The sequence below is a fragment of the Marmota flaviventris genome, chromosome 4, assembly GCF_047511675.1.
Source record: "Marmota flaviventris isolate mMarFla1 chromosome 4, mMarFla1.hap1, whole genome shotgun sequence".
NCBI classification, from domain to species: Eukaryota; Metazoa; Chordata; class Mammalia; order Rodentia; family Sciuridae; genus Marmota; species Marmota flaviventris.
Window position 1 is genome coordinate 12,565,848 of NC_092501.1, and position 13,246 is coordinate 12,579,093.

Here is a 13,246-nt window from a genome sequence, read left to right on the forward strand (position 1 = left end):
ACTAGGGCTAGAGGTTTGTAATTTATGGAGCACTAAATCCTAGCCATACCAGCAATGGAGGGGACAGTAAGAAGTGACCCATAATCAATACAGAATGAACTGTGTTGAACAGAAGAAAGTGAAGTTTGCTGTGGAAAGGTGGAGGAAAAAGCAGTTTAGTCTCCTGGAAGTTGGGAAGTAACCTTTGAGGAAGAGACCTTTGAGTTTGGTCTTGACCATTGAACATGATTTTATGCATTGGGGAATGAGTTGATAGACACCTCTGTTTTAGAAAATAGCAAGAAAGCTCATTAAAAAATGGTTAGATGCATTTTGAAGGGATATTTTATTAATAGTGACTACACTATTATGTCTTTACCTACTAACCACTGAGTAATTTCACCATTTCTTTTCTAGTTGGAGTTATGGAGCAATATCTATGTCTCATTCTCAGCCTGGTAGGTTCCTGAGGAAGTATATTTGCTACTGTAGGCGACCAAGGAGCCAATTAGCAAGTGCCCTGCAGCAGCTCGACATTAAGTATAATGAACTCTTTGTTATGGAGCCTGGTATGGGAATGGGGCTATTCAGGTTAATCACATATTTTGTTTATTGGATGCATACAATGTGTTTGTTTCTCAAAGATTTTTCATCTTCAAAGAAATTAATTACCCAAAATTATTAAAAATGAAAATCATGCTAAACATTATTTAAGTTTGGATTCACAAGTATGTTTCATTCACTTCTTCCAGTGAAGGATTTTACAATGTAACATTTTACAATGTTACAAGGATTTTACAATGTTAAAAGAATGTTCTGAAGGGAGTCTAGTCAGGTCTGGGTTTGGCACTCTCTGCAATAGCTGTATGACTTCACAGCTTTTCACAGCTACATATTTTGAACTGTAAAATGGGATGATAACAGTCTTAGTGGACGCACAGGAAGTGCTGAGGGTGGTGTTGGCCTCATAGGGTGTCTGAAAATGGGGCTTTTGCTATGATCTTTTCACTCAGCATCAACGTATCAATTGTTTTCAATAAATTGGGTGGAATTTTTCTAAGTAATAATATATTCTCAATTTAAAAATAAATCTTATATTAGAATTTCTTCAGGAAGGCAGTTCAAACTTTCATAGTAAGATGGATAAGTGCAGCATAATATTGAAAATTCCTTAGAACATTTCAGAATCCCCTTTGGGAAAGGGGTACATACCAGACTTAGGAATTCACACAAGACTAGTGTATTTTTTTTTTGGTACTAGGAATGTAATTCAGGGGTGCTTTATCACTGAGCTATATCTCTAGCCCTTTTTAATTTTTTTTTTTTTATTTTGAGACAGGGTCTCACTAAGTTGTTAAGGCTGGAGGCTGGCCTTGAACCCGCAATCCTCCTGTCTCAGCCTCCAAGTTACGGGGATCACAAGCACATCCCATCGTGCCTGGCCTTGTGTGTCTCTTATAACCAAGATTTGGAGGAGGACTCTTTTATTTCTTTATACGTGAAAGTACCTTCTTTTTTTCTTTTCACTAAGAGTATATGATAGTGCCCGAGCAGTCTCTGGATTTGAGGTTCTTTAATATGCCTGAAGTAATATTTATATTTTTTAATGTTCTGTCAGTCTAATCTATTCCTTACTGAACAAAAAATACATGACCAAAATTAAATATTCTTATATTGTCATCAAGTTATTTTGTGGAATATCTCTTGTACTTATAGACATGGGTATGATCTTATAATGTCACCTCCTTTGGGTCTGTGTCTTTGGACTGTGAGACAGTAAGTATAAGGTGACTTTCTAAGATAAAGATGTTTGCTTTCAAACTTGATATAAGGGATGAAAATTTTTATCCTTACTTTGTTATGTATCACTTTCCTTTCTCATGTAAGAATTCTATTGATTCTTTGATTCAAAGAATGCATAAGGCAGAGTGTCTGATACAAAATATGTAATTACTAGTGCTAATAGGTGGTTCCATTGGTAAGTGCTCATAGAAATGGAAGTCACAGGAGGGTAGGTGGACAGAATTAGACAGCCTAGGCATTATGGAGTAGGTAGAATTAGCAGCATCTCAAAGGATGGATCTGTGAGGAGAGAGAAGAAAGGGCTTTTGGGGAAAGGAAAAGATGAGTTCTTTGAGGGACTGTCAAGGACCCAGCCTAACTAAAACTATTAAAGATAGTGGAGATGGGACTTACTCCTAGGAACTTCTTAGGAATTCTAGGAATTCTTATACTCAAATTTGTACCTAATTTTTAAATAAAGTATGAATAGTTTGTGGCTCCACATTTGAATGATACTAAGAAATTGTCTTGTATGAACATTCCCAACAGGGACACTGATGTTGCATGCCTGATATGTGTCTAAAAAGGACCGAGACGCATGAATTCAAAGATGCCAGTGAGACTGCATTCTTAAGTGTCATTTTTGATGGAGAACAAAATCTTTTTGCCGTGAAAAGTAATTTTAATTATATCACTTACAGGATCGGGATAATGGCAAAGGAACCTGTAGATACTCAAGTATATCCAAGCTGCAGCCTTTAACTTAGTGGGGAACCTGTGTTCTTGAATAGTATTTTTTTCTTTACGAAGAAATATTTAGAACAAGCTGAGATGTGTGTGTGTGTGTGTGTGTGTGTGTGTGTAGTATAATTTACAATTTCTAATAAGATTATTATTCATTTGTTGGGGGACCTGGAGAGTATTATTTTTCATACAAAAATGTATTCTTTTCCATTGAAAATATAATCCCATAGCCCTGTTGAAACACACTCTAAATTGATAAGTGTGTTTGTAGGCTGGGCTTCTCAGCATGGCGTGTAGAATATGGGGAAGTCCTCAAGTCACCAGCAGCTCTGCTGTCAAAACAGAGTATATGTAGGAGCCTGTCCCTTACTCCAGGGAGGGCCCTGAGAAGTCTGGCTGCTTTGGATACACACCTTGAAGGCTCTGCAGAGCAGGGGTGCTTGCTGGCCAAGGCCCTTGCTGCAAGTTGTTAAAGAGCAATTGAGGCCTCTCTGGGATCAGAAGGCACCATAGCTTCCTTTCTAGGACATGGCTTTTTCTTAGACACAGAAAGATTCACCTTGGGTTGTCTTGGCCAAGGGTGTTGTGGGTACTCTAGCCTTTTTCACCTGGTCCAGAGAAGCCCAGGGTCACCTCATCCTCACCCTCATGAAGGAGTCACCTCTGTCCAGGCTTTCCTCACCCTCTCCTCACAGGGGAAAGTAGATGAAGACTGCTGAGTTGGTCTTAATCTCATAGACAGATGGAGACTGTGCTGATTCTAGTCCCACCAAAGAGGCTGGAACCTGTTCTCATCACTTCTTCCTAATTCCACCGTTTTACTTCAAAAATCAGAAGGACTTGATCACAAGAAAGCAAAACAAAAACAACAATTACTAGTATATGTGACAGATGGCAGGCTAATGTCTGCTCAGAGCAACAGGGTAAGCATAAAAAACTGCCCCAAGTAACAAAAGGTTCTGTTTACATTAAGAGATACATGATGCAAAAATTCATCTGAATTTTTAAGTTTAAGTTCAGATGGCAAAGAAAGTTTTGCTTGTTACTGGATTTAGTCTTGTCATGTAGTACAGGGTACTAAAGGAGGAAAGGTTTGAGAAGCTTAGATTTAAAGGAATTGAGTTTGGAAATTTGTGAATTGTTTGTCCTTGAAATAATTACTGTTTCTTTTCTTCACCTGGAGGAAGTAGTACATTAAACTTAGTGAACATTATACTCTTGATGAAACATGTTCTTAATCATGGACATCCTTAAATCCTCCAGTTTTTGGTCTTTCTTCAATAACATACTATTCATTATAGAAAAGCAACCAGGTCCAAATTTGCTGTCCGTGCTGTTTGGTGACACTGACCACAAGTTTTAATTGTCTTGCCTCTGAGATCTCATAAAAGATATCCTGTGAGAATATTAATAAGAAAATTACTGTTAATCCCCATAGACACTTATGTCTTAGTTCTGTTTTGTCATCAGAGTGTTTCATGTGCATGCCCAGTCCCAGGAGAGAGAATATGTATTTTACTCTATAATATCATTAATTTGATTGGTCCTGAGTTCTTTGCTTCTTTTCTTAAAAAGAAAGAAGAAAAAAAAATTACTGAGTTTCACCTTGTCTTCTAAGTTCCATATGCTTATGTGCATTTCTATTATGGAAATGTGCTAATAAACATTGTGTTACTGGTGCAGTCTCTCTGTGGACACTTTACTTTTTTAAGGCTTTGAAAAGAAAATTATTAAAAAACATATTAAAGACTCCTTTAACATGTAACCTTTATGGAATAAGAACTGGATTTACCAGAAGAATCTCAAATTAATCAGTCTTGTGGTTAAATACCTAACCTGTTTGGCGTCCTGGATAAATTGGCTAGTTGAATTGATTTTATTGGAAGCCCACCAATTTGAAAACTTATTTCAGTTTTTAGTGGCAATTGTAAATATTAGAATAATTCTTCCTATCTTAAAAGAACTGAAAAATATTCTCTATAGAATATATTCTCAGGATATATTCTTAGGAAAACAGTTTCTTCTGCTCTTGAGTGACTTCACATCTTGTTGGTTGAATTTGAATTGACCCACTATTGATTTACTTATTCAACTATTATCCCAGTATTTTTATTAAATACTGGTATTTTTATTAAATACAGTATTTAATAAAATATTTTTATTAATACAGATTTTTATTAAATACTGGTATTAAGGTATTCATTCATTTATTACACATCTGCCATGCAATAGACACTGTCAGATCCTGGGATGGAAAGGTTAATGAGATCTGGTTCCTTCCTTTAAGCAGAGTCCAGTAAGAAGGGATGGGAAGCCTGAGGGGGAAGGGAGAAACAGGGAAAGTTACCTTTTGTACCTTATGTTTGAATCACACCTTGTCATATGAAACATTTTCATATTCATTTCTTCTACCCCTCTGCTAATCTTAATTCTTTGAAATAGATGGTGGCGTTTCTGTCTTTTAAATTTTATTGTTTGAAATATTGAAGAGTTGAGTAGGTTGTGTCTGGGCATCAAATGTTGTCCGGTCAGTCTACAAAGATGAATTGGTACAGTCTGAAGGAAGGGCTTTTAAAACCAGGCTAAAAAAGTATGTCATTATTCCAGGAAGTTAGAGGCCATAAGTTTTTTGATAGTTGGGTAAGTAGGATAGACTTGATGAGAAGGCAGTGGTCAGCCTGCCTAGGTAGACTGGATGAGGAGGGTCGAGACCGGTAAGAGGTTGTTGTGTACTCTAGGTAAGAGGTATTGGGTCTTGTAATGGAAAGGTAACTGTGCCAGTGAGTAGCAGCGGGGTAATGAGAGATCATGTCCAGAGCTGAGTAGGGGGAGTGGGTTTACAAAGCAGGCCAGGCTGAGGATTGGGCTGCAGGGTGTCTCAGTGCTTTACTTCGGGTGCTCAGAAGTCTGCTTGTTCCAGAAGGAGGAGGAATACCCAACAGCTGATCTGAAAGAGAGGTGCATATATATTTCCAATTTGGGGCTTTTGCCAGACATTTGTGAACATGGTATTATAAAGGATAAAGAGTTGTGGTTAACAAGATGTAGTAGATTTAGTAGTCCTCCATCTGGTCAGTGGTGGCAGCCAAGATAGTGGAGAAAATGGAATCACAAGGGTAGAGTAGAGGAAAGACCTGAAAACAGCCTTAGGAAGTTAAGGGTGAAAAGAAGAAGGTGACAAGGAGAAGGAGTGCTGGGAACACAGGGGAAACTAGGCTGCCAGAAGAGAGTCCCGGGAGGGAGGAAGGAAGAGCCATTGTAGGAGATGGAGCTGAGGGGTGGAGCAGAGTGAGCGACTGTCCTCATGCAGGTAGTTTTTGGTGACCTTCACCAAGGAAGCAGTGAGTCCTCAATGAGAACTGGGGATGTGATGTAGATTGCATTGGATGAGTGAGACCAAGTCACAAAGCCAGCAAGGGTTTCTGAGGGGTGCTTTGGAGATTGGCAAAGGACCAGCCATGGAATATCTGAGAGGCATTGGGCCAGAAATATGCTCTGGTGAGAGGTGAGTAAATATCAGTGTGTTGAGGAGAGTTCTCTCCTGGGAGGGAGGGAGAAAGGGCGAGCATTGAGCAGGTGGGATTTGAGTGCAGAGAAGATTTTACAGTGATTTACTTAACCCTGTTTTATTGACCACTGTTCCTTTGGAAACATGTCCAGAGAAATTGTTTGTGGAAATGTGTTATAAATTGTAAGGCAGTGTAACTATGAGGTGGTATTGTTCAGATCCAGGTCACTTCAGTCATACCACTTCAAAACTTCAGGAGCAATGAATCCTTAAAAGTATAATTCTAAATCAAAAATAATTTTGAGCATAAAGTGCTCTAGCCTTGTGAATGTGAAAGGTGTTAAATGAAAGTCAGAAAGTTTTTATTTTTCTTTTCCCTTTTAATTTTTTCTTTTTTGTGGTTAGCAGTGAATTGTCATTTGTAAGTAAATATGGAGCATAAGCCAGAAATTGAAGGGAAAAGGAAAGTGTAGATAGTTCATATACTTAAATTGTGATTCTTTCTTTCTGAGAAACAGAAAAATCCTTTTTCTTCAATCATTCTAAATTATTGAGTGAATAATTTGTGGCATTTGTTATATATATATATATATATATATATATATATATATATATATATATATATATATCAATCATTGTATATATATCCTATATCATTTGAATCCTAGCAGGAAACAAAGGATACATTCAGAATGGATAGTTGAAGAGAGTTTGGTGAAGAGGTGTGGTCAGGGTTCAGGATGTCAGGAAGGGCTAGTGTAGCACCAGAGCCCAGCACTGCCTAGAAGGTGCTGCCATACTTAGGTGTCAGAATAGCTACAGAGGCGGCCGTGGGGAGGGACTGAGGAGGTGATGGCATGGACCATGGCTGGGGATATCACACCCATCTCCCCTTCTCTTGGTGCTCCAGTTTCCAAGGAAGCCAGAGGGGGAGCCTGGGTGCACTGTCGGGAGATCAGCCTCCTGAGGAGAGGGGGTGGGGTCAGTGGGATCAGGATGGACAAACAGAATAATAAACAGGGTTATTTCAAATCCTGTTGTTTTTTTTAGCCATTGTTCTACAACTGAGTCTAAGACTTCTCTTAACATCATTTCTGGTTGGGAGAATCCTCAGGAAGTTGCATTAATTTCTTGAAATCCACCAAGAAACACAGTAAGACCACACAACTTAGAGCCTCTCTAGGCAAGAAGAAAAGTATGTGACCAAAGAGCTTGGACTGTGGAGCTGGGATGCCTTTCTTTGAATTTTGACGCTGACACTTAATTACTATGTTACCTAGGGTAAACTTCTTAACTTCCCTGCCCATTTCCTCATCTGTAAATGGAAATAAAAATAGCCTCATAAGTACTAATCATACTTAGAGCTAATGTCGTTCTGTACTTCATCACAAAGTAGAGATGAGCTATAAATGAGGCATTTCTCTTTTCTTTTTGGACTCATTAGGGTCCCTGTGGTGTTGCAGTTCTCAGCACACACCTCCTCCGCCCGCTTTTGTCACTGAAGTGAAGCCGTGGGTCTCTAGAGCCCACTCAGCTAAAGATCAATAGGAAGATGGCCTTTGAAAATTACCGGTGTTGATAGCTTAAAGTTAGACTTACTTCCCAAACACAGTAAGGAATTGACTTGTGTTTGAGGAAACTGTTCCTCTTACTACCCCTGCCTTCTCCCCTCCTAACCAGGTGGCACACCCCTGGAGTTTACAAATAGTTTGAATTCACTTATTAAAAACAAAATGGGTTAAGCTGTAGTCCAGAATGCACTTTGATTTATAATTTCAGCAGTAATGGGGTTTGGAAAGCTCACATGAAAGGTACACTGATAACTCTAGTCACAGTTGATTTTGAAAGTCTTCCATAGAGCTTTATGTGTGGTTATATGCCTTCAAATTGAAAGATTTAAAATTCTAGAGCCAGAGTTACACAGCTTGCATTGATTTATAGTAATGCTAATACATTTTTGATAGATCTTTATCCTTATGGATTTTTTTTGGTCTTTACAAGTACTTCACACTTTTTCACTGAATGGTCTTTCCCCCTTCTTAGTTATTCTTTCTCTAAAAGAATGTATGTATGTTCTTTAAAAAAGAAAAAAAACCTTTACCACTGCTGAAGTGATCAGTTTTATCACTTTATAAAGGTTGGTTTATTTTTCTGACCTATATGTGGGAGATTGGTCCATAGCACAAATTGAAGAGCAATTTTAATTCCCCATCAACTTGCTTCTACTATCTTTACTCATTATTAATTTTAACTTTGAGATAAATTAATAAGTGATATAGAAGATATACCAGTAATTCTTAGAAATATAATATTTGAAAATTATTTCAAAGTTTAAAATTAGTTTATTTGGAAAAATTCTTGAAAATTTAAAAATATCATGAAATAAAACTATCAGGCTTTTGCCTAAAAACTTCTTCAGAATATTAAGCTTAGCACATTTTATTGGTTTAAAATTTTTTAAATTATTAGTTTGAAATATTTCTATCAGTTTAAAAGTTATTTTAAAATCTGTTGCCTCCAAACTTCGTTAGTTCTGACTTCTAAAATTAATTTCTTAAATTCTGGAGTTTCAGTTTATTTATACCTTTTTTCCCCGCATGAGTTTCCGTAAGTTTATTTAGTACCTGTTTAGAAACACCACTTTCTGGCCTGTCAGCAGCTCAGCTGAGCAGTCAGGCTGTATTATTCGATATCTTGTCTGACATGAGGACAGCAGTCCAAAGAGAAAGATATCACAAATTGGTGCCACACTTCGATAAATAGAGACATTTTATTTTCACCAAGCTAATTCAATCCAGTTCAGTTAACTCTTTTTTCCCCCTTAAGGACAGATCAAAAAAGGCAGCCATGAGTGACAGCGTTCTTATGGGTTTGACATGTTAGTGTGTACAAAGCTGACCCGAGGGAGGGGCTTTGCCTTTGGATTTCAGACAATGCCCGGTTCAGGGCGGGCCTTCTCCCTGGCCTACTCTGTGCTCAGCTGGGGACCTCAGATCGCTGGCAGGCTCAGGTACAATGGGAACGGGCTGGGGCTCAGGGCCCCAGATGCTCTTCCCCTAACAGTAGTGCCTTTTCAGCTTAATCATTCTTAAGAATTTTCAGACATTTTTAAGGAGGTCATTGAGTTTCATTTTAGTTCCATAAGTGAAAGCGATTGGATATTACATATTATTAGTTTGGTGATTTTGGTAAACTCTTTGTTCTAAATGCCTCTGCCCTAAAACCCCTTATTACAACAAATGTAATGCCTGAGTTTCTATTTCTTAGTTCAGTGATTTCTTCCTGAGGCGCATATTTAAATTTATCATCATAACATTGTTCACTCCAGAGGATGCAGTGGGATGGCTTGTGCCACCAAACACGAGACACTTCAAACAATGTTTATGAGAGAAAGTTCACATTACCAAGAAATTGCCTCTTGCTCAGTGGCTCAGGTCTGAGAGCCTCCTCTTGGGCCTCAGAGCCCTCCAGGGCACTTTCCCCTGAAACTGCTCTTGCAGTGTCCCACTGTGACACACTGTCTAGCAGCCCTGGGCTGTGCCATATGTCTGCAGTGTCTTTCTTTCTAGCCTGCCAAACCTGTGCTTCATGGACTTTCAAATCCTGCCTGGCTTGATCAACTGCTATGAGAGTGCATGGCCTTAATACCGTCTCCCTGCCTCTCGCTTGACCAAGCGCTTTCTCACAGTGAGGTTTATTGTCTGGTCAGTCCGTGTGGCCTCAGTGTCCAGGGCTTCTGCAGTGTAGCCAGCGCCCATGAAGATCTGTTTACAGAGAATGGAACTAGGGCTGTGGTTACAAGGACAGATTTTAAAGCCAGACAACTCCACCAGTTAAGACAACTCACAAGTTGTCTAACCCAATTTGCTCCCTTATTTTTAAAATGAACGTACGGAAGAAATGATGATACGTACTGTATGACACTCTTAAGGGTCATGGAGATTAACTGAGTTGATTTTGATAAAGCGCTTAAAATGTTGTCAGGCCCAGATTAAGTGCCATGTAATGTTTATTTACTAACTTATTGAACATGTTCTACCTACCAGTCACTGTTTTTACATATTAAATCATTTAACCTTCACAGTAGTCTCGTGTGGTAGGTTCTTTTGCCATTCCCAGTTTACTGAAGAAGGAACTCAGACAGTTATACTTAAATAATTTTGCATAAAGTCACATGGCAAGTACAGGGCAGAACCAGGATTTAAATTCACACCACTTGGCTTTGGGGGCCCCCAACCATTTCTCTGCTCATGAGCACCATGGTACACTGTCAGACCCGAGGGTAAATCACCTTGTCCTTGAGAATATCACAGTCAGATGGAGAAGGACAGAACAGAATTGTGTTTCTTGACCCTTCAGAAAACGTGGAGAGAGAATGGGGCAAGGAGGAATTAGCCCCCGGACTCTTCTGCTGACTAGCTGGGATTCAGAATTGGAGAGGGTGGAAGTCACAGGTGTCAGCAGCTGCTCTCATGGACCTCTAGGCCAAGGTGGACTTTTGAGGTTGTCTTTGGGGATTTTTCGTTGTTTTCTTTTCAGTGACTCTTTTGTCAGGCGTTTGAGGCTTTGTTGGTACAGCAACACCAGTCCAGGACCATGCAGAACACCCAAAAACATGGTAAGCTATAGGGAATGAGAAAATGTGGCAGCCATCTAAGCCTGGAAATGAATGCACTCTGGATATTTAAATCACGGGTCTACTGAGTCATCCTGGGTTGCTGAAATACCACATTTATCCCAGGAGCTCTACCTAGTAAAGGTCAGGAACTAGTTCTTGGAAGCAGGCGCCACAGATCTTAGCCATAACAAATGAAATCTTGGCTATGGGGAAAATTCTCTTGATGTGTTGTGCACTCACTGTATGCCTTGCGGATTTTGCAGCATGGGATATGTATCTGTTGTTAAAAATTATTTTCCAGACAGGAATCCATGTCTGTGATTTCTGTCACACAATCAGAAGTTCTAAAGTAACTTTCTTAAATCTTCAGAGGATTCCAGTTATTTTGCTGATAATATACAGATAAAGGAAAAATACGTATCTTAACCGTTATCTTTTTTTTTTAATATGTGTGGAATGCAAAGGCTTCTAGTTCAGTAATGCTTTGTAGCGGATTCTAAGGCTAATACTCTTTAAGTGCTGTGCAAAAATTCAATGTGTAGAGTACTGATGAAATATTTACTCATCAGATGGCTTTGAAGTTGAGCTTCTTTGGGGTTGTAGTCCCCTTCCTAATGGACATGTTTCAAAGATGAAAATGGTTAGAGCATTCAGCTATGATGTTTTCTTATTCTCTGTATGGAAGAAATCTGTTTTGTTTTTAGGTCCATTTCAGTTTTAAGTTTTGAAAGCTAGCTGCTTAGAAATCATATTAATGATAGAAATGATTCCTATACTCAGAACTCATTGATAGGGTAATGTTTTGAAAGTTAAATTTTCTAGTATTTTATACAAAGAGTGCTTAATGCTTTTATTCTACAATTTTTCTATTCTTAACTTCAGTTTTAATGCTAAAGTTGAAGGCTAAAGGTGAGTGTGTTTATATACATATGAAGAGTAATATAAAATCAAGTAAAATAAAATCACTATGCTTAAAGACGTGTGGAAACTACATATTTCAATGTGTGATGTATGGTTCTTCGGTTTTGATAATAACTGAAGAGTTTACCTGCAGAGTTTAAAATCATAGATACTTGAAGAATGTTGAGTAAACACTGTCTTCTGCATCTTGGATTAAACTTCACTAAGGACTTCAGAAGTTTTTATGGCATTGTTGGTTAAGAATTTTCTATTTTGGGGGCTGGGGTTGTAACTCAGTGGTAGAGTGCTTGCCTAGCATGTGTGAGGCACTGGGTTCGATTCTCAGCCCCACATAATAAAATAAATAAAACAAAAATTGTGTCTACCTACAACTAAAAATACTTACAAAAAAAAAAGTATTTTCTCTTTTTGTTTCCTCCATTAGGACCATGGTACACTTCTAACATTTACATTTGTGTTTTATTACTTAGTTTTCACATGAATCCGACAAGCAATGAAGACCTCAGGAAAATCCCGGTAAGTTGCCGAGGGGTTAGAGAATTACCCGACACAAGCCCATCTCCTCTCTGGCACATATTCTTAAAAATGCCTCTGTCTCTTTGAATGTCTCAGCTGCCCAAGTATTGCAGATCAGGGTGGTAATTTTGGAAGAAAGAGAGAAAGTGAAATTCAGACTTTGCCTTTTATATATTAGAGGGTGTGGCTTCTGTATATGATCAATTAAAGTTCCAGTGAACAGTTATAATTAGAGCCAATTTAGAGTGCACAGATTTTGCTTACAGGCTGTTTTGAAATTAATATGAAAGCTGTATGTCAAAGTCAGCATCATAGTTATGAAATATGAACATGCGGCAAAGACGGATGTTTTTTTGTTGTTGTCGGGACAAGGATTGAAGAAAGAATATGCTGTTTGTTAACGTTCAACAATAGGAAAAGCACCAGGGCAAGAGACCCAGTTAATCAGGAAGATATTTGAAGAAGCAGCAAATACTTTAGGACACTTATTTTCCTAGTCAGAACAAAACCAAATATATTAGCAGGGTTGGCAGTGATCAGAAGTCGGTTCACGTATTTTGCAGGGATTGTTGAGATATCTGAAGTTCATCCTGCTATTAGCTGAAGTCCAGGGTTGGATCTCACAATTCCATTGCATTTGTGGTCAATTCTATATCTGTTAAACCTGGAGAACACGTTATTTTACAAAAATATGGGCAAATGTTCTGGGTACAAAACTAAATTCTCACTGAATAACAGAAATAGAATTTTTATTTCAAGAGGCTGGTGGTTGCTGTTTCCACCATCTGTCCCTAATATGTGTGATCCAGATGTATAATATGAATTTTTTTAAGCAGTCACATATCATGATTTTTTTTAGATGTGATGTGCCTAAAAGAGGTTGAGGTGGGGTTAGAGTTTATTTTATGAGTTATTTTAAGTTCAGTTGTCTGTCTTTAAAGTTGTACAAATATTATAGAAACATGGGACTTCATATTGTTTGTGCTGTTTTATGTAAATGATTTGTAAGTTTTGATGTTTCATGAATACTCAAGTCTTTATAATATGGCAGTCTGGCAAGAAATGTCAGACTATATGAAGTCAGCCTTTGATCAGATAGTAAAATGAATTCTATCAGGCGGTTATTTAATCTCAAAATGCAACATCAAAAAAATCGATTTAATGTGTAGCTATTGTTT

At 38.2% G+C, this 13,246-nt stretch overlaps 1 protein-coding gene across 2 annotated transcripts in view; it reads left to right on the forward strand.

Annotated features, from left to right (window-relative positions):
• Positions 1–13,246, forward strand: part of Rab11fip2 (RAB11 family interacting protein 2) — a 37,696-nt gene that overhangs the window by 16,091 nt on the left and 8,359 nt on the right. The window contains exons 4-5 of one of the 2 annotated variants that reach the window (XM_071610866.1): positions 397–437; positions 12,023–12,068. In XM_071610866.1, coding sequence (XP_071466967.1) covers positions 397–437; positions 12,023–12,033 — 52 coding nt within the window. In that variant the 3' untranslated portion in view covers positions 12,034–12,068. The remainder of the gene's footprint in view (positions 1–396; positions 438–12,022; positions 12,069–13,246) is intronic. The other variant, XM_027930407.3, reaches the window with a different exon arrangement.